Source organism: Chiloscyllium plagiosum, chromosome 12 (assembly GCF_004010195.1).
Source record: "Chiloscyllium plagiosum isolate BGI_BamShark_2017 chromosome 12, ASM401019v2, whole genome shotgun sequence".
Lineage (NCBI taxonomy): Eukaryota > Metazoa > Chordata > Chondrichthyes > Orectolobiformes > Hemiscylliidae > Chiloscyllium > Chiloscyllium plagiosum.
The window spans coordinates 80,987,435-81,004,141 of record NC_057721.1 but is presented as its reverse complement, the minus strand read 5'-3'; the positions used below and the strand labels follow the sequence as shown (position 1 = coordinate 81,004,141).

The 16,707-nt window shown below is 45.1% G+C and overlaps 1 protein-coding gene across 1 annotated transcript in view; it reads right to left on the bottom strand.

Moving 5' to 3' along the window:
• Window positions 1–16,707, bottom strand: part of robo2 (roundabout, axon guidance receptor, homolog 2 (Drosophila)) — a 977,511-nt gene that overhangs the window by 18,501 nt on the left and 942,303 nt on the right. Inside the window, exons 27-29 of the mRNA XM_043700204.1 lie at window positions 12,099–12,152; window positions 6,246–6,251; window positions 3,266–3,451 (exon numbers count right to left, since the gene is read on the bottom strand). Of these exons, the coding sequence (XP_043556139.1) occupies window positions 3,266–3,451; window positions 6,246–6,251; window positions 12,099–12,152 (246 nt within the window). The remainder of the gene's footprint in view (window positions 1–3,265; window positions 3,452–6,245; window positions 6,252–12,098; window positions 12,153–16,707) is intronic.

Genomic DNA, 16,707 nt, shown 5'->3' with positions numbered 1-16,707 from the left:
TTTGGGGGGATGGGTGACGGAGGGTGGTGAAGAGGGTGGGTGATGGGCGGATAGGTGATGGCTAGGATTAGGTAATGGGGGAGATAGATGATTGGAGCGTAGGTAATTGAAGTGATAGCGATGATGGGGGATAGATCTACTCCCAGCACATCTCCATTGTCGATGGAAATCCGTTGGTGAAAGGCAATAATCATGTCAGCATTCCACACCCTGTTTGACTCAGAATCAGAAAATGGTTCTCACCCTCCAAAGCAGAAGCTTTTGAACATCAAAAGTTCCCCTCAGACCTTTCAAATTCACACACCCCGTGAACCGGACACCCACGTCTGAATCGGTACTCGATAGATCCAATCCGAGGATTTTCGATTTTCAGCAATGCGACATTAATCAGAATAGTCCGTAGCTTTCCTATTGTTAATTATGGAGGCATTTGGGGTTTTTATGTGAGGGAGGTTATCCAGATAGAAAGAAAGTATGTGTTTATATCGTCAGTGCATCAGCAGATAATACAGTGACACCCTCAGACTGTGTCCCACCTGGGAAACAGGAGCCTGGATAGAGTTGAGCGAAATGTTCATTGATGACAACGGGGTTCAGATACAACCCGGGAATCTTCACGGTGAAGAAAGAGATGTAGAGAAAGAGAAAGAGAGACAGTTGCAGGGTCACTGGCGATAGGACCAACAACAGTGTGAAGAGAAGCGTAATCAGGACAGTTCGACATTAAGGGTCATCGGAATCAGAGACACTGAAGGCACAAAGTGTACATCCAAGTGGACGTGATACTCAAAGTAAATTTCTCAACAAGCCATCAAGCATGAAGCCAAAGCATCTCTGAAGTACTCTGTAATTGCACCGGTCTCTAGTGGATCAATGAACTAAGTGGCTCTCAGAACTGTCAGGTATTTCATCTTCAATTTCAATTCCTCTCTTGTTGAGCTTAAACTCGTGTGGCCTCAAATAGAATCACTTGAAATAAAGAGCTTGCCATCGCTCATAAAGGAGAGTCAGGACTGGCCTAATCTACAGCGATTGTTTCTGACGCTTTCCTTTCTTCACAGATTGGTCCTGTCAATTAACCAAACCAAAACAAAATACTGGAGACCTGAAAGAGAAACATGAATTGCTGGAGAAACTCAGCAGGTCTAACAGTATCCGTAGCCATGATGTGGAAGTGCTGGTGTTGGACTAGGGTGGACAAGGTCAGAAGTCACATGACACCAGCTGGAGTCCAACAGGTTTAATGGAAATCGCAAGCTTTCGGAGTATTGCCCCTTCAGCCAATGATTTCAGATAAACCTACTGGACTATAACCTGGTGTAATCTGACTTCTGACAGTAGAGAAAGGAACAGGGTTAATGCTTTAAGTCCAGTATGACTGAAGGTAGCAGAGCAGGTTAATAGGTGTTTTAATAAGGCATATGTGAAATTTGCCTTAATCAGTTGAGATATAGATTCTAAGAGCAGGGAGGTTATGTTGAAGCTATACAGAACTTTGGTGAGGCCACAGCTGGAGTACTGTGTGGGATTCTAACCACCACATTATAGGAAGGATGATTGCACTGGAGGGGTCACGGAGGAGATTCATCAGGATGTTGCCCGGGAGGGAGCATTTCAGCTACTTTTGCCATGCTCCCCTGGAGACAACATCAAATACATTGCTGGGAAGAGCAGTCCAACAGAGATGAATGGTAGGACGTGGTTATGGGTGGGGTCATGGTGGGGAAGCAAAGGCAATAATTCAGGATGTCTGAAAACTTTTCAGACCGCCAGGATCCTTAGCCTGTAGCCCTGCAACTCTCTCACATCACTGTGCTTCACCAATCATCGGCATCTTGAAATCCCTGCACTCATTGCGGTTCAGCTTTGGAGGCTATGCTTTAAGCTGCCTGGGCTTTAAGCCCTGGAATTCAATCTCCATCTCTCTACCTCCCTCTCCTTCTGTCAGACACTCCTTAGCATCTCTTGATCAAGATTTGCTCTTTAACCAAGCTTTGAGATACCTGTCCTAAAATCTGACATACCTCAGTCTCAAATTCTGTCTGATCATGCTCCCGTGAAGTGCCTTGTGATGTCTTAAAATGTTAAAAGGTGCCATATAAATGCAATGTACTGAGGGGAAAGCAGAGAGAGCTGTCCTGCTCAATGATTTGAGAACTGCAGCCAGAACCTCTATTGCGTGACAAACACTGGAGAAGCTCAGCAGGTCTGGCAGCACCTGTGGAGAGAGAAACAGAGCTAATGTTTTGAATCCAATACAACTCTTCTACTGAAGAGATAATCTTGCTTTCTCTCACCACAAATGCTGCTAGATCTGCTGAGTTTCTCCAGCAATTCTCCGTGGTTGTTTCAGATTTACAGCATCCACAGAATTTTGCTCTGAGCCTTAAATGAGTGATCTGGTGTGGGCATCTCAACCTACAAGAAAGTGAGGACTGCAGATGCTGTAGATCAGAGTCAAAAAGTGTGGTGCTGGAAAAGCACAGCCGGTCAGGCAGCATCCGAGGAGCAGGAGAGTCGTCGTTTCGAACATAAGCTCAAGAGCTTATGCCCGAAACATCGACTCTCTTGCTCCTCGGGTGCTGCCTGACCGGCTGTGCTTTTCCAGCACCACACTTTTTGGTTCTCAACGTACATTGAGTCATGTTGAATCGGAGTGAGATGAGGGAGTGAGGGCAGTCAAAAGGTGCACCAATTAGTTTTGACATCCAAGGGAGGAGAAGGAGTGGGTCAAGGGGGAGGGGTTGGTTCCAGCACTCAAACACTATTTGTGCACTCCAACCGAAAGCAAGCATGTGTTGATTGCACAGAACGGGTGACGATTGGATCCTCACGGTCAAACATCTCCCTGTTGCTCACCATGTGGATTTGCTGAGGAGCTAGGTCCACATTAAGACTTAGCATCACCTGAGAGTAAGGAAGCTGTGAGGATACAAAATCAACCAGGCACAATGCCCTGGGCACAACCAATAGCAAAGGTCAACGTAACATGGAACAAAGAGGTAAGCAATTATCCTTGAGAGAGTTGGCATGAGAGTTGACCAGAGTGAGAGGTGGGATAGAGACAATCAAAGCCCACTGCCAGATTGCCAAGCCATGCTTCTTAAAATTGACTCGAGAGTGAGTTCTAGTGCAAGTCCCAGTTCGGAATTCAAGAGAGGAGGGAGACAGAGAGAGAAAAAGAGAGAGAGAAAGAGGCCACAGTAAAGCCTTGCCAAAGTGTGCTGAGTCTTCTCTTAGCAAGAAGGCAGCGTTGGGTACAAACCTGTCCTCATTAAGCTGGTGCCCTCCATCTTGAAGCCAGCCCTGTCTGCCGCAGTGGCCAGAGCCTGGGTAAAGTCGCCGTCAGTGAAGATGGAGTTGGAGGAGGAGCTGGCAGCGCTAGATCGCCGGCTAGACATATTGCGCTCCTCCTCAGAGGCGGAACCCCATCCATTTACCATTGAACCTGAAAACAGAGGCAGGTCAGGCTGGTGAGAAATCATCACAGCAACACCTCACACTGAAACAAAACAGCAGACAGGATTCTCAGGTATACAGGCAGGACCCAGGTCAACCTTTATAAAACAATCATCCCATCCAAGATAGAGTTTTGTGCAAAATCCTCTGCACACTTCATTTGTAGAGAGTGCAGAGCAGATTGACAGCAGTGTGCCCAGAGGTGAGGTGAGGTGAGGGGTTTTCAGTTCCGCACAGAGACTGGGAATGCTCTCTTTAGAAGAGAGAAAGCAAAGGGGAGATTTAAAAGAGGTGGTCAAACTAAAAAGTGCATTGATGGATTAGTAATGGATTCAAGTGATGGAAGGATCAGTAACCAGAAAGTTAAGGTGATTGATATAGGTTTGAGGGATGAGTTTACGCTGTGAGTCGTCAGTGATCTGGAATACACTGCCCGAAAAGATGGAGAAAGAGTTTCAGTGTGATTTTCAGGGCGAGAATGCTGACAGGCCAGTAAGGAAAGAACTTGAGGGAGTGGGGCGAACTGAGTCACTCTGTGAAAGGACAGAGTGCGAACTGCCTTCCTACGATAAGGCAAACTTGGACCCAGCTGGTTCGAGTTTGTATCCATTCACCCAGCTTCCAAATTAAACAAAGCTTTAAACTTCTTCAGCTCTTCAAGATGCCCAGGAGCAACTCAAAGGAATCAAAGAGTAAAGGTGCAAGTGAGGGTCAGGATGGAGGGGTCAGGGCCAAGAAGATGGAAGATGCAATTCTCCGTGTTCAATGACTGCATGAACAGCTTCAGAACTCGACAGCTCTGAGTAATCAGAAGTGTCCTGTGGATGTGTGATCCTAGCACTCTATCCATCACACCTGCCCACTACATGAGAGAACTGTACAGTAGAAATGATATCTTCTTACAGATACAGAACAGGACAACAACAGGGCAAGGGGTAGAGATTGTGACTGAATCATTCCTTATGAATGGCTTTTGCCGGAAACATCAATTCTCCTGCTCCTGGGATGCTGCCTGACCTGCTGTGCTTTTCCAGCACCACAGTCTTCACTGTAATCTCCAGCATCTGCAGCCCTCACTTTTGCCCATTGCGACTGCAATGACTGTTTTGCAGCCGATGGAAAGTCATTGAAAGTCTGAACACACCCACGGTGTGAGACATGATTAGCAGCAAAATCCCAATTCTCCTTGAAGAAAAAGACATTTACGAGGGCCTCTTTTATACAGTTACCAACGCAGTTCACTGTCTGTCAGCTCAAAACCAACCCATTATTTAAATTGAGGCCAGGGATTGACAGAAAGAGAGAAATAGTAAGTTAAAACAGGTGAAATTTCTTGTCTCAGAGGATCATGAGTCTTTTTGAATTGTCACGCTGGAAAGGATGTAGAACATAGAACATAGAACATTACAGCGCAGTACAGACCCTTCGGCCCTCGATGTTGCGCCGATCCAAGCCCACCTAACCTACACTAGCCCACTATCCTCCATATGCCTATCCAATGCCCTTTGGCCCTCAATTGGACCTGCAGAACCAATCTGAAGCCCTTCTAACGTACACTATTCTATTCTCGTCCATATATTTATTCAATGACCATTTAAATACACTTAAAGTTTGCGAGTCTACTCCTGTTGCAGGCAGGCCGTTACATGCCCCTACTACTCTCTGAGTAAAGAAACTACCTCTGATATCTGTCCTATATCTATCACCCCTCAATTTAAAACTATGTCCCCTCGTGCTAGCCATCTCCATCCAAGGAAAAAGGATCTCACTGTCCACCCTATCTAACCCTCTGATTATCGTATATCTCTCAATTAAGTCATCTCTCAACCTTCTTCTCTCTAACAAAAACAGCCTTTCCCCATAGGACCTTCCCTCCATACCAGGCAATATCCTAGTAAATTTCATCTGAACTCTTTCCAAAGCTTCCACATCCTTCCTACAATGCGATGACAAGAACTGTACGCAATACTCCAAGTGCGGCTGCACCAGAGTTTTGTCCAGCTGCAGTATGACCTCATGGTTCTGAAACCCAGTCCCTCTTAAGAATAAAAGTTAACACACCGTATGCCTTCTTAACAACCCTATCAACCTGGGTGGCAACTTTCAAGGATCTATGTACCTAGACACCGAGATCTCTCTCCTCATCTACACTACCAAGAATCTTACCATTAGCCCAGTACTCTGAATTCCTGTTACTCCTTCCAAAGTGAATCACCTAACACCTTTCCACATTAAACTTCATTTGCCACCTCTCAGCACAGCTCTGCAGCTTATCTATGTCCCTTTGTAATCTACAACATCCTTCGGCACTATCCACAGCTCTACCGACCTGAGTGTCATCTGCAAATTTACTAATACATCCTTCTATGTCCTCATCCTTTTATAAAAATGACAATCAACAGTGGACCCAGAACAGATCCTGTGGTACACCACTAGTAACTGAACTCCAGATGAATGTTGCCCATCGACCACCACCCTCTGTTTTCTTTCAGCTAGCCAATTTCTGATCCAAACTTCTAAATCCCCTCAATCCCATGCCTCCATATTTTGTGCAATAGTCTATCATGGGGAACCTTATCAAATGCGTTACTGAAATCCATATACACTTTATCTTCATCCACCTGTTTGGTCACCTTCTCAAAGAACTCAATAAGGTTTGTGAGGCATGACCTACCCTTCACAAAAACCGTGTTGACTATTCCTCATCAACCTATTCCTTTCTAGATATTTATAAACCCTATCTCTTATAATCCTTTCCAACACTTTATCCATAACCAAAGTAAGGCTCACTGGTCTATAATTTCCAGGGTTGTCTCTACTCCCTTTCTTGAATGAGAGGACAATATTTGCTATCCTCCAGTCTTCTGGCACTATTCCTGTAGACAATGACAACATAAAGATCACGGTGGCACAGTGGTCAGCACTACTGCCTCACAGCGCCAGAGACCCGGGTTCAATTCCCGCCTCAGGCGACTGACTGTGTGGAGTTTGCACATTCTCCCCGTGTCTGCGTGGGTTTCCTCTGGGTGCTCCGGTTTCCTCCCACAGTCCAAAGATGTGCAGGTCAGGTGAATTGGCCATGCTAAATTGCCCGTAGTGTTAGGTAAGGGGTAAATGTAGGGGAATGGGTGGGTTGCGCTTCGGCGGGGCGGTATGGACTTGTTGGGCCGAAGGGCCTGTTTCCACACTGTAAGTAATCTAATCTAAAAAAAGCCAAAGGCTTGGCAATCTCCTTCCTGGCGTCCCAGAGAATCCTAGGATAAATTCCATCTGGCCCAGGGGTCATATCTACTTATAAAATTTCCAGACTTGCTAACACCTCCTCCTCGTGAACCTCAATCCAATCTAGTCTAGTAGCCTGTATCTCAGTATTCTCCTCAACCACTGTCTTTTTCCAGTATGAATACAGACAAAAAGTATTCATTTCGCACTTCTCCCATATCCTCACATAACATCCCACTACTGTCCTTGATTGGCCCTAATCTTACCCGAGTCATTCTTTTATTTCTGATATGCCTATAGAAAGCTTTAGGGTTTTCCTTGATCCTTTCCGCCAATGACTTCTCATGTCCCCTCCTGGCTCTTCTTAGCTCTCTCTTCAGGTCTTTCCTGGCTAACTTGTATTTCTCAAGCACCCTAAATAAGCCACCATATCTCATCCTAACATAAGCCTTCTTCTTCCTCTTGACAAGTGATTCAACTTCCTTAGTAAACCACCACTCCCTCGCTTGACCACTTCCTCCCTGCCTGACCAGTGCACATTTATCAAGGACCTGCAGTAGCTGTTCCTTGAATAAGCTCCACATTTCAATTGTGCCTATCCCTTGAAGTTTCCTTCCCCATCCTATGCATCCTAAATCTTGTCTAATCGCATCAAAATTGCCTTTCTCCCAGCAATAACTTTTGCCCTGTGGTATACACCTATCCCTTTCTATCACTACAGTAAACATCACCAAATTGTGGTCACTATCACCAAAGTGCTCACCTACCACCAAATCTAACACCTGGCCAGGTTCGTTACCCAGTACCAAATCCAATGTGGACTTGCTCCTTGTTGGCCTGTCTACGTACTGTGAAAAGTACTTGAACTATAGTGTTCCCAGTCAATATTTTGAAAGTTCAAGTCTCCCATTACAACTACCCTGTCACTTTCGCTCCTATCAAGGGTCATCTTTACTATCCTATCCTCCACATCTCTGGAACTATTCAGAGGCCTATAGAAAACTCCCGACAAGGTAACCTTTCCTGTTTCTGTGGACGCACAGTCCTTGAATATTTATAAAGCAGACAGGGATTAAGAAAGGGGGTGATAGGTTATCGAAGCATACTGGAATGTGGATTGGAAATTACAATCCAATCGGCCAAGATCCAATTGAACAGTGAAGCAGGCTTGAGGGGCTGAATGGCCTATGCCTGCTCCTCGTTTAGATATTCACAAAAAGACCATATGTGCAGTTTCCGTCTCCTTACCTAAGGAAAGTTTTATTTGGTACAAGAGGGGGTGCAGCCAAAGTCCCTGATTCCTGGGATGGCAGGTTTGTCATATCAGAGAGACTGTATTTACTGTATTCATTGGAATTTTGAAGGATGAGAGGGAATCTCACTGAGATGTATGCAATTCTGATTGGGCTGGACAGACTGGATGCTGGGATGTTGTGTTCCCCTGGCCTGATCAAGGGGCCACAGTCTCAGGATAAATGGTAGGCCATTTCAGACTGAGAGGAAAGGGAATTTCTTACCTCAGAATGTGGTGAAACTGAGGAATTCTCTATCACAGAAAATGGGGGGAAGCCAAGTCACTGAATACATTCAAGAAGGGAAGGGATAGATTTCCAGGGACTAAAGGCATCAAGGGGTAATGGGGAAAGCATTGGAGTACAGCAATGAGATACAGGGTCAGTCCAAATCTGGCTGAATGGTGGAGCAGGCTCAAAGGGCTGAATTGGCTTCCTCCTGTTCCTATATTCTACATTGCTGTGTTTCTGTTGCACACAGAAGGAAGGCAGAATAATTGGAAAAAAGGAAAGAGAGAACAACAAACATTTTGGATTTAAGTTGATGAGTTAATGTCGTACGGCTGGAAATGCAACAGCCAACTTTTGCAAAACAAGATTCCACAGGCCAGAAAGGAGGTTAATGATCACATCCTAGTATTTTGGGAAATATCTGAACTCCATCGAAGAGTATGAGAGAAAATCTTTCGGAACAGGGAAACAAGAAGTGGGCAAGTGGGGCACAGAGACCTTGATGCAATGTCTCATTGCACAAGATGGCACCTCTGGCAGTGTAGCACTCCCTCAGCATTGACACCAGAAGCATAAGCACTGATGCATGGGTCAGGCAGGCAGATATTACACAGGGACAGTTGCTAAGAAAGAGAGAAATAGGATGACCCCTGAGTGTTTGAGGCTGGTATGTTTTTATCAGTAGTGACTGGCTGTGAAATCCCTCTATCTTCTAACATTGCCAGAAAAGGGTGATTGGATTGTATCAACTGGAAAACACTCTGCAACACGCTCACCTTCCCAATAGATTGTAGAATAGTGCAAAAAGAGGCCATTCAGCCCATCAACTTGCACTGATCTCTCAATGAGCATCCCATCCAGAACCACCCCAACCCCATAGTCCCACATTTCCAATGGTTAACCCACCTAACATACACATCCCTGAACACTATGGGCAATTTAGCATGGCCAGTCCACCTGAACTGTATATCTTTGGACAGTGGGAGGAAACAGGACCACCCTGAGGAAACCCACACAGACACGAGGAGAATGTGCAAACTCCACATAGGCAGTCACCCGAGGCTGGAATTGAACCTGGGTCCCTGGCACTGCAAGGTAGCAGTGCTAACCACTGAGCCACCACACTGTCCATTAGGAGCAGGTGAAGGGATTCAGCGTCTGGAGACAGCTCCATCACTCAGTTACACCAGTGTCGATCAAACAACCTTTCACATAGCTTTGAGTATCCTCAATGATCCACACTGATTTCAAGAGGTGAAATCCTGCCTTATCTCTTTCTTAAATGGGCAGCCCTTTATTTTTAAACCATGTCCCCTAGTTCTAGATTCTCACACAGAGGAACAGTGAGAGCATCAACAAAGAGGGGAAGGGAGAGAGGAGGGATATATGGTCTGCTGGGATGTGTCAGTCAGTGGTTTACGTTTGCAGGAGCAGGACCCTTTGCAACAGAATGAGATGAAACCAAAAATAGCAAAAGGTGAGTGAAAAAAGAAACGTAATCTGGCCTTGCTCACAGATGCAACTGCACCCGAATCAACATTTAACATTCCACGTGAAATGAAAGTGGAGAGAAAGTGACTTAGCTGAAGCAGAACGTAGAGCAGAAACACCAGTGAAACGCAAGCTCTGTGAAACCGTGACACAATGTCAAATAATGGGCCACAGAATAGCTTTGGGGAATTTAATTCAAAACAAAAACCCAATATGACATTGGCTACCCTGGTCTGAAAAAACACATCTCAAATTTCAAATGGATCGAGTGCTGCCAAACCAGGCTGGTATGTGTGTGTGTGTGTGAATGCTGTTTCAAACTGCAGACTTCTTTCCCGGGTGATGACCTTCTCCTGTTTCAAAGCTAACTCCTGGCATTTCAATTTACACGGTTGGGAATTCTGACATGAGCTGATACAGCACGGGGAAAGGTGCTTTCAATTCCAATACCAGAGCAGGGATCAGTTGGACCCAGTCACGTGGACTGTGTTTGTTTGACTCATTGCAGGTGCTTTAGGTCAAACTCAATCACAGTGAGCCTGCTTTAAATATGACCCCCCACCCACCCCCACACTTATCCTAAAGCCATGACCTCTCATTCTAGGCTGCCCCACATGAAGGGACGGGCCCCTCCCCATCCAAGATGAAATAGCACGGGAAATCCGGGCCCTGGAACCTCCAGGAGGATGTAAGTAGCCTCAACCAACCCGACTGAAGGATAATGCAATTAACATCAGAGTAACTGGAAAGGACATGTAACTTAGTGAGGATGTATTCTGTGTCAAACCAAGCATAGAAGTAGAAATTGAGAGAAAGAAATTTCAGCAGAGAGTAAAGAAAATGAAGACAAAGGGAAATGAAACGAAATCCAGATCCTCCAAGAATGATTGATGCTTGAAGGAAGAAGAATGACAAAAGTTAATTTTCAGTGCCAGAGAGGATGTTGGGTAGTAATTAATTTTTATCATGTTAGAAATGGCAAAATTTAATGCTGTGTGGCATACTGAGTTCAAAGACAGAAGCTTGACACCAGTGAATGCATTTCACAGTGAGGTACGTAGAAGTTGCAGAGTGAACATCCCAGCCAGCAATCCTCAGTCATTTCTTAACCTTATACCTACCCTTCGCCCGAACGTTCCCCTGCCATTGACCTTTGATTAATTGTAAGAACAATTTACAGTCCCCAGTGTGGAATACCTGGTCAGCATGGACAAGTTGGACTGAAGGGTCTGTTTCCATGCTGTACAACTCTATGACCATTATTCGGACAACAAAATCTGATCCATTGCCTTTTAGGTGAGACATTAAATTAAAGCCTCATTTACCCTCTCAGGGGATGCAAAAGATCCTCTGACCACTATTGTGGTCCTCTCCTCCAGGGACATAAGCCATTGTTTATCACTAGACTATCACAAAATGGCTTCATTGATCCTATTACTGGTTGTGGGATCTTGCTGTATTCTGATTGGCTGCCACGCATCTTTACATTACCAGCTAACACAGCACAGATTACTAAATCGATTCCAAGCCTGACAGGATGATTAGGTTGCCAAGGGAACAGTGTGATTTGTCATTTCCTATTCAGTTTTCTTCTTTTATGGGATGTGGGTTTTTATAACCCCTCCCTAACTGCCATTGAATTGACTGGCCATTTCAGAGGGCAGTTAAGAGTCATCCACATTGCTTTGGGTCAGGAATGGTAGGCCAGACCAGGGTAAGGATGCCAGATTTCCTTCCCTAAAGGGCATTAGTGAACTAGATGGGTGTTTAACAATCTTTTTTAGATTAGATTACCCTCAGTGTGGAAACAGGCCCTTCGGCCCAACAAGTCCACACCAACCCGCCGAAGCGCAACCCACCCATACCCCTACACCTAACACTACGGGCAATTTAGCATAGCCAATTCACCTAACCTGCACATCTTTGGACTGTGGGAGGAAACCGGAGCACCCGGAGGAAACCCACGCAGACACGGGGAGAATGTGCAAACTCCACACAGTCAGTCGCCTGAGGCGGGAATTGAAGCCGGGTCCCTGGTGCTGTGAGGCAGCAGTGCTAACCACTGTGCCACCGTGCCGCCCAATCATTAGATAGTCACCCATAACCTAGCTTTACTTTTAATTGGCCTGTTCAAAGATGTCATTATGCACTTCTGAGATTGGTACTTGAACCCAGGTCTCCAGACTAAAAGGTAGGGACACTACCAATGTGCCAGGGAGCCCTTTCCCAAGCTTCTTTGTCAAAAGCCAAATTTGACTTATTTCATATGTGACAGGGTGAGATTCAGACCCAAGTCTACCAGTAGTCTCAGGACGTCTAGTCAAGTGACAATACCACAAGACCACCACCTCCTCTTAACTCAGTAACTATTGGGAGTTGACAGAGGAGAAAAGCCAAGTAAAGAACTGTCCAAGTCAGACTGGAATCTATCAGTGGATTGAGTGATAGCACAACCATCTCATGAATTAAAAGATTGTGGACTCAACTATTACATTGGAGGTATGAGCAAATAGTCAAGGCTGGGTCTGTCAGTGCAGTATTGAGGAAACGTTATTCCTGCATTGAGAAAGCAGGAGACAACAGCTTCGCTTCACTTAGAGGTCGCCACTGATGATGTTACCTCGCCAGGTAATGAAACGTCTGGATATCAAACCTACAGCTCAGCGAGCAAACCTACACCCTAAACCTCAACCTGAGCTACAAACCTTCACAAACCTTGCAGGAAACATTATGTAGGAAGCAGCACCTTTCAGGTGGGATGTGAAAACAAGCATTGACCTACTTGGTTGAATGTTAAATAACCCAAGCCACAGCTTCAAAGAACAGCAGGGGAGCTCTGCTCGCTGTCGTGGGCGAACAGCTGAACACCATTGCCGAAAACAGAGCAACTGCTTGTGGGATCTTGTTGTGCTCAGATTGGTTTCCAGGTTTCCTTACAATACAATAGTGACTGCACTTGAAATTTTGCTTTGTTGGCAGTAGATTACTGTGAACCCCTGAGACTGTGAGGGGCATTTTGTTACTCTGAAATGACCATTCCAGCCAGTCTGTGTAGACTCAACAAGGCAGTCCTAACCTCAAATGTCCATTTTATTCAACTGTGCTGCCACGTAATCTCATCTGAAAGGTGGATGCGTTCATCTTCTCAATTGCCACACAGTGTTCAGTCTCATATCCTCCAGCCTAGAGGTTCCCCCGGCTCCCTTCCCTGAATCTCTGATCATGTACCTGCTATCTACTCTCCTCATTCTGTATCAGCATGCTGGAGCTACCTAACAGCACTATGGATGTCTCTACAACGTGTGGACTGCCCTGGTTTAGGATGGTAGCTCACTAGCGCCTTCTCAAGGCTAAGTAGAGATAGGCTACAGATAATGACCCAGCCAGCAACACCCACATCCCATGACAGAATAATAAAAATAATTCTGCATCCCTTAACTAATGCAAATACATTCTTTAGTAGGGTTTTTAAGGGAATGACTATACTTTTACAGTTACTCCATTGTGTGTTGGCTATGGTTTAGTTTGGTAGCAATTTCTCTCAGTGTCACACAGTTTCAGATTCAATTCCCACTCCAAGTCTTGAGCTCCAAACTTCGGTGCAGTGCTGACGGGGAGCTGCACTGTCAGGGGAGCTGTCTTTCGGATGGCTCAGTAAACTGCAGCATCATATGCCCTCTTCAATGCTTGTTAAAAGTCTCAAAGCACTCATTTGAGAGAGCAATCCCTGACACAATCCAGGACAGAGTAGCCCGCTTGATTGGTACCACATCCACAAACGTCCACTCCTTCCATCACCAACGCTCAGTCGCAGCTGTGTGGACCATCTACAAGATGCACTGCAGAAATTCACCAAACATCCTCAGACAGCATCTTCCAAACACACAACCATTTCCATCTCGAAGGACAAGGGCAGCAGATACATGGGAACACCACTCCCTGCAAGCTCCCCTCCAAGCCACTCGCCATCCTGACTTGGAAATATATCACCGTTCCTTCACTGTCATTCAGTCAAAATCCTGGAATTCCCTCCCTAAGGGTATTGTGTGGACTGCAGCGGTTTAAGAAGGCAGCTCATCCCCACCTTCTCAAAAGCAAATAGAGATGTGCATTAAACACTAGCCTAGCCAGCGACTCCCACATCCCATGAGTGAATGAATAAAGTTTCCAGAGACATTGCAGAAGGCAGTGAATGCTCTAAGATGTAGGAGACTGTCTTGTGGCCAATTGTATTGTTATGTAACTGTGCCTGCTGTACTTGATCTGAGAATTCAGAAAGACTTTGAGAAATTTAGGAAGACATCAACGTTGCTGCATGATTGAAATAAAGTTCTGACAAAATTGATCATGTTTAAATGTGAGGGTGGCACAATGTGAGGCCAGTGATGCCCTCATCGCATGAGTGAATAAAAAATAGTCTCAGATTGTAAGTTGCCATGGTCCCATAGGACTGCTCGCTCTCTCTCTCTGAGAGAGAACTGGGTTGTGGAATATGGAGGAATTTAACTGAAACTAGGAGTAAGGAACTTCGGGAATATCAGGAGACTGGGGTATTTCTGATTCACATGTTTCGAGAAGATTAAGGGGAGTTTTGACTAGTGCTGGAACGCTTGAGAATTTTGGATGGAGGTAATATTGGCAGGAGGGTCGATATGTTTAAGGGGGGGGACAGGGCGGGCGGGTCATTGTTCTGGGGACCTAGGCCTTAATCTTTACATGACCGATGTTAGAATTTGAATTCAATAAAAAATCTGAAATTAAGAGCCTAATAGTGACCATGAAACCATTGTTGGAAAAACCCCATCTAATTCACTAATACCCTTCAGGGAAGGAAATTGCCGTCCTTACTGGTAGGTCTACCATGTGACTTCAGACTGCGCTTGATCCATAACCTGGGCAATAAATGCTGGCCGAGCCAGTGATGCCCTCATCGCATGAGTGAATAAAAAAAGTCTCAGATTGTAAGTTGCCATGGTCCCATAGGACTGCTCGCTCTCTCTCTCTCTCTCTCGAGAGAGAGAGAGAGAGAGAGACAACTGGGTTGTGATTTAATCTGAGAGTCAAGGGGAGAAGGAGAGTCCTTAATGGCTATCTCAGCTGGTGCAAGAAATTGGACCCACTCTGCATCACAAATCAACCGTCCAGCATAACCAAGCCCTTGACTAAACCAAGCCACAGGTCAACAGGAAAAGAGCAGTGTGAGGTTAATGAGGAGAAAATGTCTTTCTCAGACAGTGGTGATCCAGAACAGGTTGTCTGAAAGGGTGCAGCGTGGTTGAATAGGAACTGCCAAAAGGGCATTTGGGTGTATACTTGCACAGGTAAAACTTGCAGGGCTTGGCGAAAGAGCAGGAGGTGAAGGGTTAACTGACTAGCTCTTCCAAAACACAATGTAGACACGATAAGTTGAATGGCCAACATGATTCTATGAGGAGAGATAAGCCAAACAGATAATGTATTGAACTTTCTGCTTGTTCATTTAGTCACACAAAGCTCTTCAAAATGGAACATTCAGGAGAGCTTATTGGGTCTTTAAGCTGTTATCTCTAATCAAGGTATTTGCATGCACATTGAAATTAATTCTGTTCACGACAGGAGGAGTTTAACTAGGATATTAAACGTTTTCTGCAAACTGTCCCTGAACAATAAAATGCCTGGATAATACACTATCTCACTGAGGGTTGATTACATCTTTCATAGTAAAATAAATTTATGATCACTCATCTATTTTTTTTAGGCAACTATTCATGCTAAAAGTATCCTGATCCATGAATGTATGTTCCCAGATCCATTAACCAACAGGGAGTGAGCACATCAACCATTATGCTGAGGCTAATTGCCATATTAACATTTTTATGAGATGAAAAGGGGCCTCTATGTCTTCCTTAACAAGCGTGTAATATTTGCACAAATCCTCCAGACTGAGCATTGAGCATTGTGATTCCACAGAGTATGAACTGAGAATGTTTTCATAGAGAAGGGTGACACACCAGGGGTGTGAAGAGCAGAAGACTTTAGGATCGATTGTCAGGAACCGTACTCGGAGAACCTCATCTCTTACCCCTCCTAGCACTCCCTCTATTAGATGTTTACAGCACTTTAGAGCAAAGCTTCAAGTTAGCAAATCATTCCTGGAAGTTACAGGGTCACAAGAGTTCCAACACACAGAGTAAAGTTCCCAGGACAGCAACAGCACGGGGTTAGAAACAAAGCAAAGCTGTCTCTACACTGTCCCCTTCAAACACTCCCAGGACAGGGATAGCATGGGGTTAGATACAAAGCAAAGCTTCCTCTACACTATCCCCATCAAACACTCCCAGGACAGAGACAACACGGGGTTAGATGCAAAGTAAAGCTCCTCTACACTGTCTCCATCAAATACATTTAAGGGTTGGCAATGGTCTAGTGTTATTACCACTGGGCTGTTAATCCAGAGACCCAGGTAATGTTCTTGGGACTGGGTTCAAACCCCACACAACAGATGGTGGAATTTAAATGCAAAAAAAATCTGGAATTCAGAGTCTAATGATGATCATGAATCCATTGTCAGAAAGATCCAAGTGGTTCACTAATGTCCTTTAGGGAAGGAAATCTGTCATCCCTTCCTGCTCTGGTCTACATGTGACTCCAGGCCTACAGCAATGTGACTGACTCTTAACTGTCCCCTGGGCAATTAGGGAATGGGCAATAAATGCTGGCCTGATCTCATCCTGTAACTGAACTTTAAAAAAACTCCCAGTACAGCGACAGCACAGGGCTAGATACAAAGTAAAGCTCCCTCTACACCGTCCCCATCAAATAAACAGCCATGTTCTACAATACTGGAATAAACCAGAGTGGTGTGTGCAGCCAGAACTGTTGAGTTGGACGGATGGATTGTGCTAAATTTAAGAAGGGATGGAATATATATTTTGCTGGCTTCAGGGCTAAGAATGCAAGACCAGTTAAACTGCCTCTTCCAGTCCTATATAATTCAGATGCCATGGTGACTGCTGACATAATGAATCTGCTT